General features: G+C 34.5%; 1 protein-coding gene across 43 annotated transcripts; it reads left to right on the forward strand.

Annotated features, from left to right (window-relative positions):
- Nucleotides 1-405: 405 nt before the first annotated feature.
- LOC18445874 (zinc finger (C2H2 type) family protein) lies at nt 406-20603 on the forward strand. 43 transcript variants are annotated; one of them, XR_016048517.1, is made up of 7 exons: nt 1238-1436; nt 2509-2601; nt 3117-3291; nt 4207-5516; nt 8334-8443; nt 12753-12785; nt 20224-20603. XR_016048517.1 is itself a non-coding variant. In XM_088856923.1 (6 exons), exon 5 carries the CDS (start codon nt 4298-4300, stop codon nt 5510-5512), a length of 1215 nt encoding a protein of 404 aa, XP_088713049.1. In that variant the 5' UTR covers nt 406-491; nt 1303-1436; nt 2509-2601; nt 3117-3291; nt 4207-4297; the 3' UTR covers nt 5513-5516; nt 8334-8633. The 43 variants fall into 43 exon arrangements, 38 of the variants coding, with proteins under 38 accessions (XP_088713049.1, XP_088713069.1, XP_088713072.1 ...); XR_016048518.1 differs by lacking the exon at nt 20224-20603 and adding an exon at nt 14189-15573; XM_088856923.1 differs by lacking the exons at nt 12753-12785; nt 20224-20603 and adding an exon at nt 406-491 and having other exon boundaries at nt 1303-1436; nt 8334-8633.
- Nucleotides 20604-22073: the final 1470 nt, after the last annotated feature.

Here is a 22073-nt window from a genome sequence, read left to right on the forward strand (position 1 = left end):
ACAATCCAAATAAAAAATAAGGCGTACTTTGAGATAGCATTTTTAGTATTGAAAATTCTTAAAATTTTATTTTTATCTCTAATTATAAAATTTAAAATTTTTTAAAAAATGTACATCAAGCAAATCTATAAACACTTGGATATCTTAAAAATTGACTGTTTAAATAATGTATTATATGATGTACTATTTCAATTAGATGTTTTTTTACATCTCAAGGTCTATCGGATTTGAGAGGTTTTTTTTTTTTCGCATCAAAACAACTTCTTCTATAGTGAAAAAAAAAAAAAGAGAGCCGCAAGACTGTTTGATAGTAGGAAATTGCTTTCCAAAAATTGAAACTTACCTTTTCATAAAAAAAAAATAAAATAAATAATTAACTTCATTTTACTTCCTCTTCCAAACTTTATTCATGAAAACATTGGAACTTAAAAAAAGCAAGATTTGCCTCGCCCTCGTTCTCCTACTCGCTGCTCTCCTCTGCTCGTGCACAGGTACTCACATGCCCCTCCCTGTCCTATGTTCCCTCTCATCCCCGACCTTCTCTATCTCTCTAGGGTTCTCACACCTCTGCACTCTCTCTCTAGAGCTCTCACACCCCTGCACTCTCTCTCTGTGCACTAGGCGTCTGTACTCTCTCTCTCTAGAGCTCTCACACCCCTGCGCTCTCTCTATCGCCAATTTGGGTTGGCTCTCTCTGCGAATCGCTCTATCGCCAATTTGGGTTGTAGCCCTCGTCAACCGTTTTTTTATTTTTCTCATCAATCCAAAAGGGATTTGGATTGGTGGGTTGTTGCAGAAGATTTTTTAGATCAAGTTTTTCTTTTTGGGGTAAATTAAAGGTAAATGATGGATTTTTGGGTTTTTGGTTTACTTTTCACTTGTTTTCGTTTCTTGTCAGTTTCTTATGCGCCCTTGTTTCTATGTGGTGCTCTGATTTTTCATGCTTTCTCTGTGATGCTTTGATTTTTCATGTAGCATCAGTAGCTCTGTAAATCTCCGCTTTAATCTTTTTTTATTTTTCATTTCCCGTTTATTCATGCAAGATCTCTGATCAAATACGCTAAAAACCTAGAACAATATCTGAACTTTGATATTATTGATCGAATGTGATTGACCCTATAGTAATCAATGAAACTTTAGAATTTAGATCAATGGATTGATTGTTTATGACTAGTTGTTGTTCCTTGTTAGGAATGCACATTATTCCTTACTCAAGTAGCTATTCCTTACTCAAGTAGATATTCCTTCTTAGGAATGCAACTTGGAGCATTATTGTGGTAACAAAATTGCTATTGTTAGAAGGCACTGCTTTCTCTTCCAGCAGGTTAGCAGTGGAATTTAGAACTTGGGGGTAAGAACCAAGTTGCTTTGAACCCATATGTGTTCACTGGATTGCCTTGTGAATACCAACAGGAACTGGAAATCTTGCCAACCAGGTAAATGTCTTGGCATCACAAGTTTAATAGAGTTGGGGTTATGAATTTAAATCCATTTTTAGGTATTATTATGTTTCTTTTGTCGTGGTTTTTACTATTTCATTGCATTGACTTGGGTTGTTATTTGGTTTAAGCAATGAATCTAGTTTAACTATTTTGATTGACATGGAGTATTTGCATGATTGTTTAGTGGAATTGGCTCCTCTTTGGGTGTTGCCTTTCTTTAGATTTTTGATTTATAGATGAATTCTTATTTATTCTTTTCATTATTTCCTTCTTGAATTCAGTGGAGCCATTTGGTCTTGCTTTTCATGGCAGAATTGATGTGTAGTTCACATAAAACAAGAGTATGCAAAGTGATTGGTTAAATTCATCTCTAAAACAGCTTCCATATAGAAGTTCTATTGGGTACTTTTTTTCTTCTTTATGTTTTAATGTTGTTACTTTTCTTATTAAATATGGTTAATTATTAGTATGATGAAAGTTTCAACTGCTATTTCAAGGATAATAATCAGGGAACCAATTGACTGAGAGCTGAATGGGCCCATGAACTTTTGTCTTCTCAATGGGAAAACATCCCCTGAACTTCATCTCCTAAAAAGCATTAGCAAAGTTCACAATCTTGTTGTTGTTAATCAGTATAAAAACCATTTTCAGGACATCTTATGGCTTGATTGTTCTCTCATTGTATACAAGGTCCTCTTTACCCTTGTGCTTTTGCTATCAAGTTCTTCTTTCTTGCAATGGTATGCCAATGTGAGATATAGTAACATGTGTCGTAGATCATTGTGGAAGAAGACTTGCTTAATGAGGTGTGGTCTGCTTGAAAAAGTTAGATTACTTTGCTACTATCTGATGAAGAATCAACTCTTAGGCTAGATCCACTAGAAGGTACATCGATAACTGCACTACTGAATTTTACCGTCTCCTTGTGAAGCCGAAAATTTGTTGAAGAGATTCTTATGCGGTTGATTTTTTTTCTCCTATAGTAGTTGCCAAAATGGATGGGGCATTAGAAAGATCAGTGCTATTTAGTCTATATAAAGATCATTTACATCTAGTTCATATACAGGAAATGCTTGCATGGAGGTCCTGAACATTGAGATTGAATACCATAGTCAAGCTGTCATGAAAGATCTTATCTTTTGAAAAACACACTTGATAGGTATGTCCAATTACTTTTTTCACGTAGAGGTATTTGCCCACTGATGTTTGCGATGTACTTGTTGTATGATTATAGAGACAAATGTAAGTATTTGCAAAAATATGCATGTTTATGCACATGATCAAGTGATCAGAAGCTTCTGTAGATGATATATGTGTGATGACTTTAGGCTCTTTATGGTCTCTACATATCGGTGACTTTAGGCTCATTATGGTCTCTACATACCGGTGACTTTAGGCTCTTTATGGTCTCTCTCTCTCTCAATCGCTCTCTCTCTCTCTCTCAATCCAACGTACTTTACTTTCAATTGATATTTTATCCCAAAAATTAAAATTCCAAAAATTAATAAAAAATAAATAATATCTAGGTCTCAATTTAAATCCAATACAGATACCCAGAACTTCTCAGTCTTTCAGCATGTTATCAAACACATATACTTAGAACTTACTTAACATTCCAGGAGGTTATCAAACACAAAAACTCAGAACTTCTTACAATAACTTCTTTCTTCCCAGCAAAGAGGAACTTTACAGTTCATGAACTTGCTTCCGGTTATCAAACAGGCCCTTAGAAAGAGTGAGAGGTAAACAAAGCCATCTCTCTCTGGAGAGAGAGAGGTAACTCGTCATCCCCATAATTTGTTTTTCGAGATTGGGTCATTGAAGCTTTGGTCTTCACCCACACTACCAGGTAACAACCCCATTTTTTTTTTCCAATTTCTTTTCAATAGTTTCGTTTCATTATTGAATGTACTTTACTTCATTAAATACTATTTTGTTTATTGTTTTTGTGTAGAAATGGATTTCATTTTTTGAAAAATGGTGCTCTAGGAAGAAAAAAATCCTTTCTCTTAGCCCTTTGGGCAAGCAAATTGATTATTTTCGTTTTTATTATTTTTACTTTTTTTTTGCGAAATTCATTTAGGTTATATTTTTCTTCAAAATGAGGGCAATGGACTCTTTTCTTTCCCTTAAAAACCTGCAATTTAAGCCTATCTAACATTCAGGTTGTGATCAAACCTGTAATTCAAAGGTACTCTTTTTCTTCCTTTCATAATATGTAACAGTTTGGATGTGGACTGAGTTATAGAGAGGTGAACCCAAAATTCATCCTCTATTTTAAGCATTGAATGAAAATAATATGAGCCCATACAAAATCAACCAAGTTGGCTGGGACCCGGGCTTCCTTGGTTCCGGATGGTTCCGAACCCAGGAAGTGCCCTGATTGTTCAGAACCGGGAGGTTGAGTACATTGAACTCCCAGTTCACTGTAGACACTCAACTATTCCTCAATCCCAGGCAATTGCTTTTCTTTTTCTTCATAATTTTTTTTTTCCCAAAGGGTCTCACTCTGGCAAGTACCTGAGTTGGCACCAGTTCCGGCTTTCTAACCACCGTTTATAAGTACCCAAATCAAAACTATGATTTTCCATCCCCAACTCTTTTTATCTTTTCCCTCCAACAGCTATCTTTGTGACAAAAGGATTCATGAGAAGATCACTCCATATTCCTCCATTTGTTTGTTAATTTGTTTATTTGGATCGGTTGGCATTGATGGACTGTGAGGAATTACTAGGAGCTCACCCACATGTTTTGCTTGTCTTAGACAGGTAGTCCTTTGTTCCATTACCAGCACTCTTTAAGAAGCACCATAGATTGGAATTGCTCCTTTGAGAAGGTTCAACTGTGGAGTTCTAATGAGATCCATTGCTATGGTGCTTTTTAATCGCAACCACGGATTTGATATATCTAAATTTTCTCTCGAAAGGTTCTTCTCTATCAGACCAGATAATCGAACTCTGTCAAGCTCCATAGTTTCACACTATGCCATGGATAGTGTGGCTGTTTTTTGGGATTTAGACAATAAACCCCCCAAATCAGTCCGCCCTTATGATGCAGCCATTAGGCTCAAGTTAGCAGCTTCTGGCTTTGGGGTAGTGAGATATTTGGTGGCTTATGCCAATAGGCATGCATTTAGCTATGTTCCTCCTATGGTTAGGGAACAGAGAAGAGGGAGAAACTTATTGAACAAGTTAGAAAATAGTGGGGTCAAAAAGTCTCTAGAGCCTTGCATGTGCAAAGTTTGTGGGAGAAAGTTCTATTCAAACGAGAAGCTTCTCAACCACTTCAAGCAATTACATGAAATGGAACAGAAGAAAAGAACGAACCGGCTTGAATCTTTGAAAGGGAATAGAAGAGTGAAATTAGCTGCGAAAATGGCTATGAAAATGGAGAAATATAAGAGAGCGGCCAGAGAGATATTGGTTCCAAAAGTGTATGGACTGGCTGGCGATATTAAACAAGCCGGGTTTTGGGTTAGGACCGTTTCTGATCGACCCGAGGCAGCTGATATCGCATTGAGGAATCATATGTTGGAGACCATGGATCGGGGGCTTAAGTGCTTGGTTCTTGTTTCTGATGACTCTGATTTTGTGGAAGTTTTAAAAGAGGCAAGGTCTAGAAATGTTAAATCAGTTGTTGTTGGTGATAATATAACTGGGGTTTTGAAAAGATACGCTGATAAAGCCTATATGTGGAGGGATATTACATCTGGGATAGCGCGAAAAGAGGCGGTATCAGCTGTTGGGCAGTGGGAAGATCGGGATATATTGAAGAAGCTTGAATGGAAATACAAATCAGAGCTTGGTACTGGTGATAGTGAGGATATCAAAGTAGAGTTTGGAGATGAAAATATTGAAGACATGGGGTCTGATGATAGTGATAGTGAGGATATTGAATTGGAAGTTGGAGATGAAGGCAGTGAAGAGATGGAGTTTGAAGAAGATGAGAAGATAGGTGCTAAGGTAAATGCTCGACCCTGGTGGAAATTGGAATTGGATTCAAACAGTGAACACTCGACTGCGAGACCATGGTGGAAATCTGAATCGGACTCAGACGATGAACGCCGTTGATTTTGTAAGAATTCTGTCTTTAATTTGTTCTATTCTTTTGGGGAAAGTTTTGAGTACGAGCTGATTCTTCCATGTCATCCAAACTGCATGCTATATTTCTTCTATGAAAGTATATACAAAACTCTCATCGAGTTATTAATTATCTTTTATTGGGTTACTAAACGGTAAAAAAATTTCATCATCAATTCGAAGAAACTTCCTTTCATGAATTATTAACTTGGTGTTGTTTTTGCTTGATAATGAATTTGGGTGTGGTCTGGCCAACTTGATGTTCTTTTCAAAGTTGGTATGCCACCAACCTTTCAGCTTACCTCATTCATATAATTAATTTGATCATTGACTTCTTGAGTTCTTGTAATTATTTAAGGTAAAGTTTATATAGAGAAGAGGCTCTAAACAATCAAATTTGAGCCTATTTCACTAGAAGAGGTTGTTTTGATGCCCAAATATACTCAAATTAATCATCTCGACATCAAGATGCATAGACATGAAAAAAAATAGATTTCAAGTTTTGAAAATAGTGTATTTTGTTACTCATTTTTGGACCGTCAATTTTCAAGATTTTAAAACTTTCATAGATCTATCGTTCTACATTGTTTTTGAAGCTTTAAACTTTATAAATAAAGGTGAAATATTTTAAGGCTATCACAATGATTTTCAGTATTGAAACTATATATATATATATATATGGTGGTGATTTTATGCAACTGTTGTATAGTAGTATGATGCAACAACATTACAACATCATGTTAGGGCTATTTGTTTTGTTTGATACAAATTTTAAAATATACACTTTTTTTATTCTAATGAACAATCACAAAAAATAAACATTTGAAAATGCAACCTCGAAAGTATTTTTTTAACCCATTTAACATAGGCCGTCTATTTTGATAAGATGATTATATCGATGCTTTGGAAGGATTTTTTTCTTTTCCAATTTTTTTAGATGGCTTTATTATTAGATGAACAATGTTAAAAAAGAAAATGATTTTGAGTTTGCAAATACAAAGGCCTTGAAATTCACCAAATAAATGGTCTAGATTTGTTGTTGGAGGGGACTCATTTTGACCACATCTAGAGTTCAACGTTTTTTGGGATTGATTATTGAGATGAAAATAGTGTGTGCAAAATTTTGGATCATAAAAATACCACAAACATGGTTGTTTGGAAGTGTGTTTGTGTTATATTATCATACAACCGTTGCATGTGATCACTGCTTGTTTGATACAAATTTTATATTTAGGGCGGTGATCTCATGCAACGGTTGTATAGTAATGTAATGCAACAACATTCAAAAACCATGTTAAGGCTATTTGTTTGATACAAATTTTAAAGTATACACTCTTTTTATTCTAATGAACAATAAGAAAAAAGAAAAATTTGAAAACTCAACCTTGAAAGTATTTTTTTGGCCAATTTAATATAGGTTGTCAATTTTGATAAGATACTTAGATCGATGCCTTAGAAGAATATTTTTTTTCCAAATTTTGTAGATGGCTTTATTATTATTAGAAGAACAATGTTAAAAAAGAAAGAAATAATTTTGATTTTGTAAAGATAGATTTTGAAATTCACCAAATGAATGGTCTAGATTTGTTGCTGGAGGGGACTCATTTTGACCATATTTAGGGTTCAAATTGATTTTTTTTTTTGGGATTGATTATTGAGATGAAGAGAGTATGTGTGTAATATATATATATATATATATATATTTGTCACATCTGCCTTGCTTTTTGTCACATCTTCCTTGCTTTATGTCATATCTGTCTTCAAAATACTATCGAAAAGGATGAAGATAAATCTTTGGTATGTTCATTAATACAGAGTATGTTTCTGGGACATTCCATGTCCTGATTGGTCTGGTGTGTCAGGTGGCACTTCTATTTCAGGAGTACTGGCTGTACCGGATGTATCATGTATTTGGGCAGTTTCTGCCTCTTCTTCGAACATTTTCATTAATTGTTTTTCTAATTCTTCCTTGGTGGCTTTGGGATTTTTCTTTTTCATTATGGTAATGTATTCTGCCAGACTATTTGGGTTGGAGTATGAATGTGAGCCATATGTTAAGGGGATTTGTTGTAGTTGTATATTGTCTGGTTCAATATTATGGTAGACAAAGACGTCCTACCATTTGATGGCAATTTGTTTGGCTAAACATGGCATATATTCAAAATTATTAGTAATATTTGGGGATATCACAAAATTCCATTTGACGATCCATGATATCTGATACATAGCAACAAAATATAAATGGTAGTCTATATTGGGATCACTCCCAAACGATTTTGAGAAAGTTACAAAGGTTTAGGTAGTATTTGTGTTAAAGAAACCCATGTTGCAAACCAGTTACGGAACCAGTTTGGAAATGGAGTGGTTACAGGCATTTTGAACTGTAGGAACCAGGTGTGAGAATTATATGGGTTTTGGAGTTTCAGTATCTTATGCCAGGCATCAATGTAATCAGCATGTCTGTAATATTTATTTGGGAATTCTGGGGAATATAATCTCTTTGCTTTGGAAGGGTTTGATCCCCAATCTTTCAAAGATAATACCTTTCGTATTTGCAATTTTGAATAAGCTATTATTTTTGAATTTTCCTGATTATAATGCACCAAGGAAATGGATTCAGTTTCTAACAGAATTATTTCATACCATTCTCTTGTTTTGGTACCAACAGATGGACAGAGGTTATTGCACAAGTAGTTCTTAGCAACAATATTTGGGTTGTCAGACACATGTTTGGTTTCAATGATTGCATCAGCAACAAAATAGGTTTCAAGATATTGAGATTTGCCTGGTAAAGTTGGTTTCTTTGGTGTAGGTGTAGATGTTTGAAAAACTGGAGCTGGAGGAGAAGCTGGAGGTTGGCTTGAATAGGCCGGGTAGTTGATATTTGGGGAGTAAGAAATGAGACTATTACCGGGTAACAAAGTAGGTTCCATTCTTATTGGTTATTGGGTAATATTTACTGAAATGATATCTAACGAAGTTTCCATAGGGGCTTTTCCCATTTGTTCAGAAGTAGAAGTATTGTTATTCTTATTCATATGGGTATAAAACAAAGTTTGTGGAAAAGACAGAGTTGGTGGATTAAAATGATCAATGTTGCCCCCTGCAAAAATTCACGAGTAAGAAAATTAGGGAGATGGTTAGAAGCACCTTTCAGGTGTTCAATGGAAAAATCAAAAGATGATAAGATCGCTTGCCATCGAGCAAAGATTGGCTTAGAGACAAGGTTTTGCACATCCTTAGTGAGAATATCAGTGGCGGCTTTGCAATATATTCTAACAAAAAAATGAGTATTAAGAATATCACTCTGGAATTTAGTAACACAATGAACAATCGAAAGTATTTCTTTTTTCACAATCGAATAATTTTGTTTGAGTAGAATTCCAAGCTTTAGAGGTATAACGTACTAATTGTTCGGTAGAATGAAGACGTTTTAAGATACCTCCTAAGCCTAATTCAGAAGCATCATATTCTATGATTTTGAAGGCATTGGGATTAGATAAATTTAAACAAGGTAATTCTTTAGCTTTGATTTTTATTTTCTTTACAGCCTGAGTATGTTCATCCGTCCACTTGGGAGGATTCTTTGAGTCTTTCATATAACGGTTTAGCATCTATTGCTAAATTCTTATAAAAGTCTATTATGTAATTTAAACATCCTAAAAATCTTTGTAATTCTGTTTTGTTTAAAATAATTTCAGGAAATTTATTCAGCAAATTGAATAAATACTTTTGTTTGAAAAAGATTTATCTTTTTGGCAGATACTACTAGGCCCTCATTTTTGATTGCATGGATAAATGTATGAATATGTTTAAAATGTTGGTCTATAGTATTAGAAAATACTAAGACATCATAAATATAAACTATCATAAATTTATAATATGGATTAAACACTTAATTCATTATTTTTTGAAATTTCGAGGGAGCATTTTTGAGTCCAAATGGCATTACGTTCCATTCGTATTGTCCAAATGGAACATTGAATGCAGTTTTATATTTATCCTCTTCTTTGATTTGTATTTGCCAATAACCAGATTTTAAATCAAATTTATAAAAGATTGTAGCAGTAGCAAGTCTATCTAGCAAGTCTTTTTTATTAGGTATTGGATATCTAATCCATTGTAAAATTTTATTCAGAGGTTTATAATTTATTACTAACTTTGGTACTCTTTTTTCTTTTTCAGCATTTTTATTTACATAAAAAGCAGCACAGCCCCAAGGAGATGCACTTGTCCTTATTAGGTTTTTTCTTTGTAATTCATCAATTTCTTTTTTACAAAATTCTAATTAGGTTGTATTCATTTGTACAGGTCTAGCCTTTGTAGGAATTTTAGTTTCTTCAAATCCTTTTTCATAAGGTAATCCTACTATATGTTTCTTTCTTTCCCAAAATGCATTGGGAAGATCACTACATATTTCGGTTTCTATCTGGGTTCTAAGATTATTAATTTTTGTTATTAAGTCGGGTTTTTCCAAGTCTGTTTCTATTTGTTTATATTTAATTTCTATTTTAAGGGAACATAAAAACTTTTCTTTATTGTCTATTTTATCTTTGACTCTATTGATTGCTTTGAGCCTTGGTTTTTCTAAAAATTCAAACTTGATTGTTTATCCTGCTCTAGATGTTTCGAGACCTGTATTATTTATTGTTATGGGATAAAGTAATGTTAAGAATGGAATTCCCAGTATTACTGCCTGACTTAAATTCTTTACCATAATAAAAGGTGTTGGGAAGCAATGTCCATTATTGCATACCATGACACTTGATAATTTATATTTAATAAATAATATACTACCATCAGCAGTATTAAGTATTTGAGTGGTTTTATCGAAATATTTGGATGGAACTAAACCTTCATTAATACAATTTAAATCTCCACCAGAATCTACTAAAGCTGATGTTTGAAAATTATATTCCTCTTGGATGACAATTTTTACTAATATAAACCATTTTTGTGAAATAATTTTGTTTACTAAATTTACAGATATATTATCTCCAACTTCTTTTGTTCCTGAGGTTTCTGGTTCTATATGGTTAGTATCTACTAGTTGATCAAATTATATTTCATCTGTATCAGTTATGGTTCCTGATATGTCATTTTGTAACTCTAATATTTTGATTCTAGTCTTTAGTTGTCCTACTTTTGTTTTTATTTCATTTACTTCTTTTTTTAATTCGCGATATTGTGGGTTCTCTTTGGAGTATATCTTTTTTATTAATTCGTTTGAGTATTTCGGCAAAATTATAATCTTCTGAAGGTTTGAGTAAAGGAACTAGTTTATTTTTTGCTTTTGTTACGGTAATAAATTGGGTAATAATTTCTCTTTTTGCTTCTGGATCATTTATTTTCTCTATGAGGTCTAAAATTAATGTATCCTTTTTGGATAACATATTACAAGAACATTCTTCTATGTTTTTTTCAGATTCCGATTGTTCTGTGGAGGACATAAAATAATCTTCATATTCTATTTGTCCTATCAAAAAAGTATCAGTGGAAGTTTCAAAAGAGTTATCATCATATATTTGTATTATGTCATATAGCTTATTTCTAATGGATTCTTTTATGATTATTGTATCAATTTTCTTTTTTACTTTACATTGGCTTTTATAATGGCCAACTTTTCTGCATTTATAGCATACCGGTAATTTTCTTTTTATATATAAAATAATATATAAAAATATAAAAAATAAAAAATATAAAAAAATATCAAAATATAAAAATATAAAAAATAATAATAAAAGTAGACAGCTATATAAAAATAGAAAAAGTAATAATAAAAGTAGACAGCTATATAAAAATATAAAAAATAATAATAAAAGTAATTTGGTCATTTTAAAAATTTAAAAGTATTCTTGAAAGCTGCATTGTCTTATGCATCTCCTCTAAACTATTGGGGATGCTTGAAAGATTAGTAGCTTTGAAACAATAAGCTTGATCCGTATGTCGAACCCCAAAATGTTATATTTTGTACGCATCTCCAATAAATTAATGTAAAATAATGGGGATGCTTGAAAGTTAGCCTTAATAATAATGAGCTTGGTCCATGTGCAGCCACTGGACATGTCTTACTCCAATTATAACTATTTTGTAGGCATCTCCAGTAAATTACTGTAAAATAATGGGGATGTCTGAAAGTTAGGCTTTATAACAATGAGCGTGATCCATATGCCTACATATATTAAAAGCCAGTGGACATGTTGATTTTGCAGGCATCTCCTGTAAGTTGTGGTAAAATAATGGGGGCATGAGCTTGATATCTATACTATATTATTAAGAGTTAAGAAGTAACATGTGTCACAAAAATAAGAAGGGACTTTAATGTTATAGAAGTTGTAGGACATATTCCTCGTATTTAAGGGATGAGAGAGGCTAAAATTTTGTGTGTAGAATAGAGAGTTTAAGAAGAGAGAGAGAAAATAGAGATTTTAGAAAAAGAAAGATATTGTTTTCATATCTAATTGAGAAATAAGAGAATTTTTTTATCCAACCCTTTCTTAAATTTTTTGCATGAATAGTAGAGAAACGAGGATTTCCACTCCTTAATATTTTATGCGTAAAAAGTATATATTTTAGAAAGAGAGAAAAAGTAAAGATTTTAAGAAGAGAGAGAAATTGTTCCAATATCTTAATTAAGAAATAAGAGATTTTTTTTCCCATATTTTGGTTCAAACTTTTTAAACTAAGTACATATCCCAAACTCAAATTCACGATAGAGAACGATATGCTGCATATCTAAGATGATATTCATATCCAAGATGATTTCCCATGCAAACATGATAGCATCCCTCAATGGAAGCATGCCCCATTTTTTTTTCTATTTTTTTGTTTTGAAGTCAAGCTTCATAAAATGGGCACTTACCCCCAAATAATCGAGATATTCATATATATCTAAGATTGTTTTCTATATCCAAGAGGACTCTCCATCCAAGCCTAATAACCTCTCTCAATGGATGCAGATCCCATTTTTTTTAACCCTATTTTTTGATTCATACTTCCTAAAATTGGTATCTATCCCCAGCTCAAATTCGAGAGAGAGATGTTCCCATTCAAGTATGATAATCTCTCTCAATGCATGTACGCCCCAATTTTTTTCATTAGTTAGAATTTTGATGTTGTAGAAGTTAGAAAATCCTAACGGGACCTTTCATGGTGCTTAATTGTGGGAAGAGAAAGAAATGTTGGTACCTATTTTTCTACATCTAAATTTTGCTATTGCAATAATTTTCAGGTTCAATGAAGCTCAACAAAGTCCACATTGATGGTAAGTGATAGTAATCCCTTTTATTTTATTTTTTGTATTTGTTTGTATTTTTTAGGTGTTTATACTGAAGGTAAGTCGTAGTAGTACTTTTTATTTATTTATTGTATTACCTTTGTTTGTATTTTTTTTTTGGTGTTCTTTGTATTTTTTAGGTGTTTATATTGAAGGTAAATCGTAGTAATTCTTTTTATTTATTTTTTGTATTATCTTTGTTTGTATTTTTTTAGGTGTTCTTCCCATTTTATGAAGATTGAGAAACACATTAAACTTTAAAAGTAAGAGAAACATTGCTTTACAATTATTATGAATTTTTAAATTTCATAAGTACTTGTTTTGAATTAATTTGTGTTTACGAAATATAAGCTCACAACTATTGGCTACCACTAATATTTTCCGCTGTCCATTGGACGCTCCCAGGATTTAAGCTCACTGCTTTAGGAATAGGCCAAATTTTTAGGCCCATGAGGCTTTAATTCCTTGATTTAATTGAAAATTTTGAATCCTTAATTACCTAGTGGATTATCTTTTTTGTATCTTGATAATTCCTATAATTCTTCGTGCTTCTTCCTTTCTTTCTTTCGTTTTTTATAATTCTTCATGCTTCTTCCCTTTCTTTCTTTCGTTTCTCTCTTTTTTGTGCTTTCCTTTATGCTTTGAGATTTTTATGTAGGGACGGTAAAATTACTAAATTTTACTTTTCAGTTTATAAATCCGGTAATTTTACTGAAGGTCGTACTCCCCAATTGTTATCATAATTTTCAAATTTTACCTCGATTCGATCTTTCTAACATCGAACAAATTTTTTTTTTTGTTGACATTTTTAGGTGACCCGATATATTATATCGAACTACCTTATTTGTAGGGTGGTCTGATAACTGCAACATCGGACCACCCTATATTTTTAGCCTATCATTCTTTATAGGGCAGTCTGATATCACATACATTGGACTACCATTTTTCATAGTTCTTATGTTCTAGTAGTCCAAGGTGGCAAAAAAAAACTAGTTAAAAAATGGTCTGATGTTCAAAATCTTGGACCGTTTAGAAATGAAAAGATATGGAAAAAGAGGAGTCTGGTATTTGAAACATCAAACTGCCCTATAGACGACGTTAGGTCAAAACATAAGATGGTCCAGTATTGCATTTGTCGGACTGCCCTACAAATGAGGTAGTTCGATATATTCAATATCGGATAGACCTATAAAGGTCAAAGAAAAGAAAAGAAAAGAAATATCAAACTGGGGGAAAATTTGAAAAATAATAATAAAAATGGAGGGAGTATGACTTCCCCGTAAAATTACAGAACTTAATGACGAAAGAGTAAATTTGGTAATTTTACCAAGTACGTTAAAATCTGTTCTACTATTGCTAACTGACTTACTTTTGTGCTCATATGGATGCAGATTGCTTGCAGTGATGCAAGGGTTTTGGAAGAGCAAAAACAAGAAACCCCATTTGCGGAGGACTTTGATCTTGAGCATTGTTTTCGTTACAACAAATTTGGCAAACAAGAGGCCTCATCTATAGAGGACTTTGATCTTGAGCACCATTTCCGTTACAACAAATTTGGCAAACAAGAAACCCATCTACAGAGGACTTTGATCCTGATCAACGCTTTTGTTACAACAAATTTGGCAAACAAAAAAGCCTATCTATAGAGGACTTTGATCCTGAGCATCGCTTTCGTTACAACAAATTAGGCAAACAAAAAACCCCATCTACAGAGGATTTTGATCTTGAGCATCACTTCCGTTACAACAAATTTATCAAACAAGAAACCCCATCTATGGAGGACTTTGATCTTGAGTATCGCTTCCGTTACAACAAATTTGGTAAACAAGAAACCCCATCTACACAGGACTTTGATCCCAAGCATCGCTTCTGTTACAACAAATTTGGCAAACAAGAAACCCCATTTACAGAGGGCTTTGATCTTGAGCATCGCTTCGATTACAACAAATTTGGCAAACAAGAAACCCCATATATAGAAGACTTTGATCCATAGCATCGCTTCCATTACAATAAATTTGGCAAAAAAGAAATCCCATTTATAAAGGACTTCATCGAATTTTACGCTATGTTCGAGGTACTTCCATTTATGGATTATTCTTTGGCTCCACATCCTCTTTAGATCTCAGTGCATATGTCAATGTAAATTGGGCAGGTGATCCAGACACATGCCGTTCTACTACAAGATATTGTGTTTCATGGGGTCATCATTAATATCATGGGAGAGCAAGAAATAGGACATTGTTTCCAAGTCAAGCACTAAAGCTGAGTATCGTGTTATATTCTCTGTTGCTAGTAAGATTGTTTAGGTTCGTGCTCCTCTCAATGAATTTGGTATTTCTATCAAATCCCACACATTTACATCCAGATAACCAATGTGCAATTAAGATTGCATCTAATCCAGTTTTTCATGAGTGCACAAAGCACATTAACGTAGATTGTCATTACGTTTGTGATCACTATTTTGATGGTATATTATCTCTCCCTTATATTTCTTCTACTTCTACTGTACAAATGGTTGATATTTTCACGAAATCTCTTACTCGGAGCGACCATGATTTTCTGGTGGACAAGCTAATGCTTTACTCATGTTTGCATTAGCTTGAAGGGGTGTAATAATGTGTATAAAAAAATAAAATGTAGAATTTCATTTGTCCTTTGTTGTCAGTGTACATTTGTATAGGGATAATATGATTTACACTAAATTTGTATTTACATATAAACTGTTTTAGGGTTTCATTCCTTGATAATAAGAATTGATCAATATTGTTTGTCTCTAGACTGTTCTTGAGCTCTGCATCTTCTCTAAATCTAATACTTGGAATATGATATGTAAGAGAGCTAGAGTGGTCATGGCTGCTTATATGAGAATGTGAGTCTATTTCTTTGACACTGCTTTGAGGTTCAAATTCATTCATGGGCTTTTGTTTTCCATATCTATTGTAACGGAACGATGTTCAAGATGAAAGTCCTTCGTAGATGGAGTTTCTTATTTGCCAAATTTGTTGTAATGGAAGCGATGCTCAGGATCAAAGTCCTATGTAGATGGCGTTTCTTGTTTGTCATATTTGTAATGGACGAGATGCTCAAGATCAAAGTCCTTTATAGATGGGATTTCTTTTTTGCCAAATTTGTTGTAACGGAAGCGATGCTCTGGATCAAAGTCCTCTGTATATGGGGTTTCTTGTTTGCCAAATTTGTTGTAATCGAAGCGATGCTCAAGATCAAAGCCTTCTGTAGATGGGGTTTCTTGTTTGCCAAATTTGTTGTAACAGAAGCGATGCTCGGGATCAAAGTCCTGTGTAGATGGGGTTTCTTGTTTACCAAATTTGTTGTAACAGAAGCGATACTCAAGATCAAAGTTCTCCATAGATGGGGTTTCTTGTTTGACAAATTTGTTGTAACGGAAGTGATCCTCAAGATCAAAGTCCTCTGTAGATGGGGTTTTTTGTTTGCCTAATTTGTTGTAACGAAAGCGATGCTCAGGATCAAAGTCCTCTGTAGATAGGCTTTCTTGTTTGCCAAATTTGTTGTAACACAAGCGATGATCAGGATCAAAGTCCTCTGTAGATGGGTTTCTTGTTCGCCAAATTTGTTGTAACAGAAGTGGTGCTCAGGATCAAAGTCCTCTATAGATGAGGCCTCTTGTTTGCCAAATTTGTTGTAACGGAAACAATGCTCAGGATCAAAGTGGTTGATGCATGTAAACAGTCTTACACAAACCAATGATTTATCTTGAGAAACAAATTCAAGTGGTTGATGCATGTAAACTTCATCTTGAAGTTTGCCATTAAGGAATGCATCTTTGACATCCATCAGCCATATAAGCTACATATCGATAGGGTATGCGAGCATTGTGATTTGGCCTCCAGAGTAAGGCATGCTGCTGCTGTTTAATTTTTTGCAACTTTCTTCACATATTAGCAACTCCTTTCTAGTTTTTCTCCCTGCTTGGGTATCGTCACGGGACATACTACATATCGAAACGCTCGTCTTGTCGAGAAAAACATGCGTACAAAATTTGAGCACAATCCGACTTGAAACGAGTGAGATATGGGCCCCGAAAGTAACTACCCGTGATTGTAAAAACAACCACCTTTAATGGTGTTTTGATGTAGGGTGGCCACACTGGAATAGTGTGCGACCGACCCCTTTTGGTATTTTACTCATAACTTTATCCTGGGGTGCCCGATTAAGCCGAAACTTAACCCATAGGGGTTTTCGACCATGTCGGATCCAATATTGGTGGTCCCACAACTATTTGACACATCGAAAATATAGTCCTAGTTACAAGGTCCATTTTAGGGTGATAGAGGCCGATTTTGTCGAAATTGTTTCACTACCTGAAATATGTCTAATTGCGATGATATTTGGCAGGTGGCCTTTTGAAGTGTTTATGAAGATCTTAACCAATTATGGGGCCATTCTGAGATAGTCGAAATTTCCACTGTATGTTGAGGCTTTATTAACTTGCTTCCTCTTTATTCTGCACTAGGGACCAAGGTGCTGAAAAATGCGTTCAAATAGCTTGCTCTACCGAATGTTGTGTTTCAAGAGAAGCGATGAGGACAACATTTGGAAAATTTCCTTTGTCTTTAATACTTTTTTCTTTCTAGCCATAGGACCACGTGAACACCGAGGAGATTCACGCAAAGCTGCAACTAGGATACTCATACGTTTGGATGCAATGTACATGTCCATCTGCAGAGACTTTTAGGGGGAGAAGAGACCTTTTGAGGGATCTTGTTGAAGTCCTCACCCTCGTGTAGACTGTTTGTGAATTTGAAGCTGAGGATTTTGTACGGACCTCGTTAGTCAGAATCAGGCTTGTCTGGTAATTTAGTGTCATGGTGAAGGGCATTGTTCCCATTTGGTATGGGTTTCTTTGCCTTTGGATTGATAGCCAAAGAGCCTTTGGTCGGCATTGTTTGTTGCTACATCAGATTGTTCTTTTGACAAGCAGGGTACCTCTGTGGTCCCTTTCATGTCGGGTCCAGTCGGGGGCTTTTTTTTGGCCTGTCCCGAAAGTCTGGGCCTATCAGCTAGGGAGGGATTTTGGCGAGACGGCTTCATGGTGAGGCGCCACCTTGAAGTCTCTAGCAGGTTCTGCCTTGGCTTTGTTAGTTTCTTGCTTTCGTGGGCGTCTTTAGCATTTTTTAATGTATCTGTGACCTCGTGGGAATAATGCTCTTCCTCATGAGACTTGTCTTGCCTTCTTAGCGAGTCTTTTGTCTTTCAAGTCCTTTTTTTAAATGGATTCAGGCTGTCGAAATCTTTTCCTTGAAGCTCATATTTTTGGATACTGGTATTGTGACACTAAGGATTTTTCTCTTTGAATGTGGGCTGAAGTTGCCTATTGAGGCGAGCGTTGTATCAACCTCTTTATTGGTCAAAGTGTCCTTCACGGATTTTCACTTGAACTTGGGAAGCGATGCCGTAGAGACGGTTTTCACCAACTTCCTTTTTATTTGGGGCTCTTTTACTCATGATCTTTCAGCCATTTCCACCCTTATTCTTCCATTCTTACTCACAGTGCCCTTTCGGGTTTTCACCTTGCCTGATTTTTTTTAAATTTTCACGGAACTCTTTTACTTATGATTTCATGATCATGCCCGTCCATCATTTTTACTCATGGTGTTCCCTTGTCCAAGTATACACCATGCTCGTTATTTTTGTGAAGGCGTGTTTAAGGTCATGCCTTCGGGACTTGTGCGAAGCCTTTTAACGTCATGTAGCTAGGACATGCACTCTAATTCAAAGTCATACAGTTGGACTGTGATGGTGATGAATGGCAGTCTGTGAAGGCCATGTAGTGAGTATGGTGGTGATCTTGACTCATTTTGGGGAGATGATAGGCTCTGTCTCGAACCTCACCTCTTTGTGTGCTTGAGATTCTCAAACTACACCAGTCCAACTCTGAACTAGCCAGTCAAACCGGAAGCAGACACTGGTGGATTCGGTTTTGGCGGTCAAGATGAGTATGTTTAAAAACAAAACAAAAAATATAAAATCTCAAAAAATAAAGGATTAGTTTGTAATGTATTTTTGAATGTTTTTTTATCATTTTGGCAACTATTGGAATGTGTTTTGGCCATAAATACTTATTTTCACATATTTCCATCTTTTTTGAAAATACCCATGGGCAAAATATTCGATTATTTGAAATCCATTTTTTTCTCTACTTTTCAACTTCATTTGGATGTGCTTTGTTTAAACGTGCTTGACCTGCCCGATTAGCCGATTTACCGGTTACTCGGACCCGACCCTTGGCTGGTTTCCAAGGCCAGTTCGATTTTTCTAACACTGCTTGAGAATATAGAAGAATTCTTGACTATCAACAGTTTCTAACACTGCTTGAGAATATAGAAGAATTCTTGACTATCCACAGCACAAGATGCCTGTTTTACTATCTAAATTTGCAGGCCAAAAAAGAAACGAAGAAGAAGAAAATAAAAAGACAAAAAAAAAAGAAACTAATTCAAGCTGTCTCTAAATGATGGTACATCAGATTACAGAGAAATTCTAAACACAAGAGGGAACTTGATCTAGTTGGTGAGTTGATTTGTAATCTTAGATCTTAACGTATGTGTTTGCTGCCTTTGAGACGTTTCCAGTTCTCTCTAGCTCTCCCACGAGCAATAATTTTTCACATACATGGTTAAGAGCTGCTAGAATATAATTATCGTTATCTCCACATACTCATATCCCCACAATTCAACATTGACCTCCTCATAATCAATTCCACATGCTTCACATGAATAACAGGTGAGACGTCTCGTTCTTTGTATCAGTGATTCAAAAAATGCAGGGTCAGCAAGGAGTGCAACTCCATTCCGGTTCTGCAAGTATATAAGAAAACGATCGAGATTAGAAGGGAACCGACAATTTTGCACAGTGAAACAACGTTTTTCTACAATAAATTGACGGCCTGAAATGACGATTCACTGAATATAAAATGATGTTTTTTATATTTGGTTTGGGTGATGTCAGATCCTATTTGGTTGACATCACACCCTTCCTAATAACTAAAAATATCTATATTTAAAAAAATGATCCATGTGCAAAATAAAAGTCTAAAAATATCCAAATTGGTTGAGTACAATAATAAATTATGTCATACTATGTATACCTCAACATAACCTTTTTAATAATTGTTGTGTCGGAACAATATTCCAGTTCTGCATTTTTTTCCCGATTAAGAGAAGTTAATATAACGCTCGTGTGCACAGCAGGTGTATTTTAGTAGTGCCTAGAAAGTGGGTATCTCAAAATTTAAAGATTTCATTGATACGTCTTTCATTGACTAAGGGCATATGAGATTTTGTTAAGATTTTCACTTTTAAAATATATGTTTTTAATTTGCAACATGAGAATTAGATAATATTATTTCATTATCATTTTCAAATCATTAGGATTTCACTGCTTTCAGGACTAATGGCATATAAGAAACCAAAAACAGTTCCATAGGGCAATTGTGCCAAATAATAAGTTAAAGCAATAGAAAGAAAGTCCGATGGGCGAGAGCGCCAAACGGTAGCCTCCGACCGAGATGTAGCCCATTTAGCAACTGCATCGTCTACCATGTTAACCTCCTGTTCCATTGCTGAAAAAGGGGCCTCCTGTTCCACCGATGAGATTGTCCGACTGTAGCTCGACGCGCTGCAATGGCTCGGTATGAAAGAGGAAAAGCTTTGTACATGTGCACTGCCTGAGCGGTACGAGATTTTGCCTATTTTAAATACATTTTTTAATTTAGGACCCAAGATTTGACAAGTAGTATTTAATGTGAGCAGTTAGACTTTTATACAACCTCAGCTGTGATTATTTGTTCGCTATATTTTATTTTATTTTCATTTTATTTATTTATTTATATATATATATTATATATATATATCGATAAAATTATGTAGGATGGAACATGAGATGTAATACGATGAAAAACCAGCTACTACTGCTTTGACTTCGATTAGTTATATTTGCACTGCTCAAAAACACAACAAAAGATATTTGTTTTGAAACTGCAACACCCTCCAGTTGATCTTGACCTTAGATATATGGATATGGAAAAAGGTTAATTTCAAGTTTTGAAGATAATGCATCTTGTAATGTAAAATCTGGATCCCCCATTTTCAAAATTTTAAAGCTTTTACAGGTGTACTCGATTTGGGGCTTTAAATTTCACTATTTCAAACGAAAACAATTTTTAGGCTACCACAAAGTATTCTTGCACCAAAACAAAATCTTTTCGCTTACTTTTAGATGCGCGCCTTGGATTGTTTAAAGTTGACATACGAATCTCAACCCTAATTTATTCATTTTCTTTTTTCTTTTTTAAATTTGTTAACGATGGATGACAAGATCTAACTGTGGAAGACCTTAAGATCCCGTTTTTTATTTTTTTTGAAAAAGATCTTCTCATAATTGCTACAAGTACCCTTAAATTTATGATAAAAAAAGCTCCTCTTCTACCTAAGGGAGCTAGTGCACAGTATGCTCCCATGCAAGCGTACTATTTAGGCTAATCTATTTTATTCAAAATTGATTCTTATCTCTAAGGATTCGTATCCCGAATCCCAACAATAATTACTCTTCTCTATATTCAAATCCCCTTGTGCTCCAAATGAATATGAGGATTTGACATTTTTATTTTCATTTGTATCTATAGTTTGTTTGGAAGCACCAGAAAATAGTAATAAAAATAAGGTGGGTCCAAAGTAAACATCAACAAGTTGAAAAAAAAAGACAAAAAAAAGAAGGAAGATGACATCAAACCTTCAACCATCAACCAGGAACTCTCATTCACCATACTCGATTAGCCGGTTTACTGGTTAAACGGACCCGACCCTTGGCCGGTTTCCGATGCCAGTTTGATTTTTCTAACGCTGCTCGAGAACATTGAAGAATTCTTGACTATCAACAGCACAAGATGCATGTTTTACAATCTAAATGTAAAGTTGTTCTCTGTGTTATAGTTTTGCAGGCCAAAAAAGAAACGAAGAAGAAAAAAATAAAAAGACAAAAAAAAAAGAAACTAATTCAAGCTGTCTCTAAATGATGGTACATCAGATTACAGAGAAATTCTAAACACTAGAGGGAACTTGATCTAGTTGGTGTAAGCAAAGATTTCAGTGCAAATTGAATTGTAATCTGAGATCTTAACGTATGTGTTTGCTGCCTTTGAGACGTTTCCAGTTCTCTCTAGCTCTCCCACGAGCAACGATTTTTCACATACATGGTTAAGAGATACTAGAATATAATTATCCTTATCTCCACATACTC

This window comes from Amborella trichopoda, chromosome 13 (assembly GCF_054954075.1).
Source record: "Amborella trichopoda isolate Santa Cruz 75 chromosome 13, AtrichopodaSantaCruz75HAP2 v2.0, whole genome shotgun sequence".
Classification (NCBI taxonomy): domain Eukaryota; kingdom Viridiplantae; phylum Streptophyta; class Magnoliopsida; order Amborellales; family Amborellaceae; genus Amborella; species Amborella trichopoda.

What these genes read in the sequence shown, in the direction of transcription:
- LOC18445874 (XM_088856923.1), top strand. Translation starts at nt 4,298, where the DNA reads ATGAGATCCATTGCTATGGTGCTTTTTAATCGCAACCACGGATTTGAT.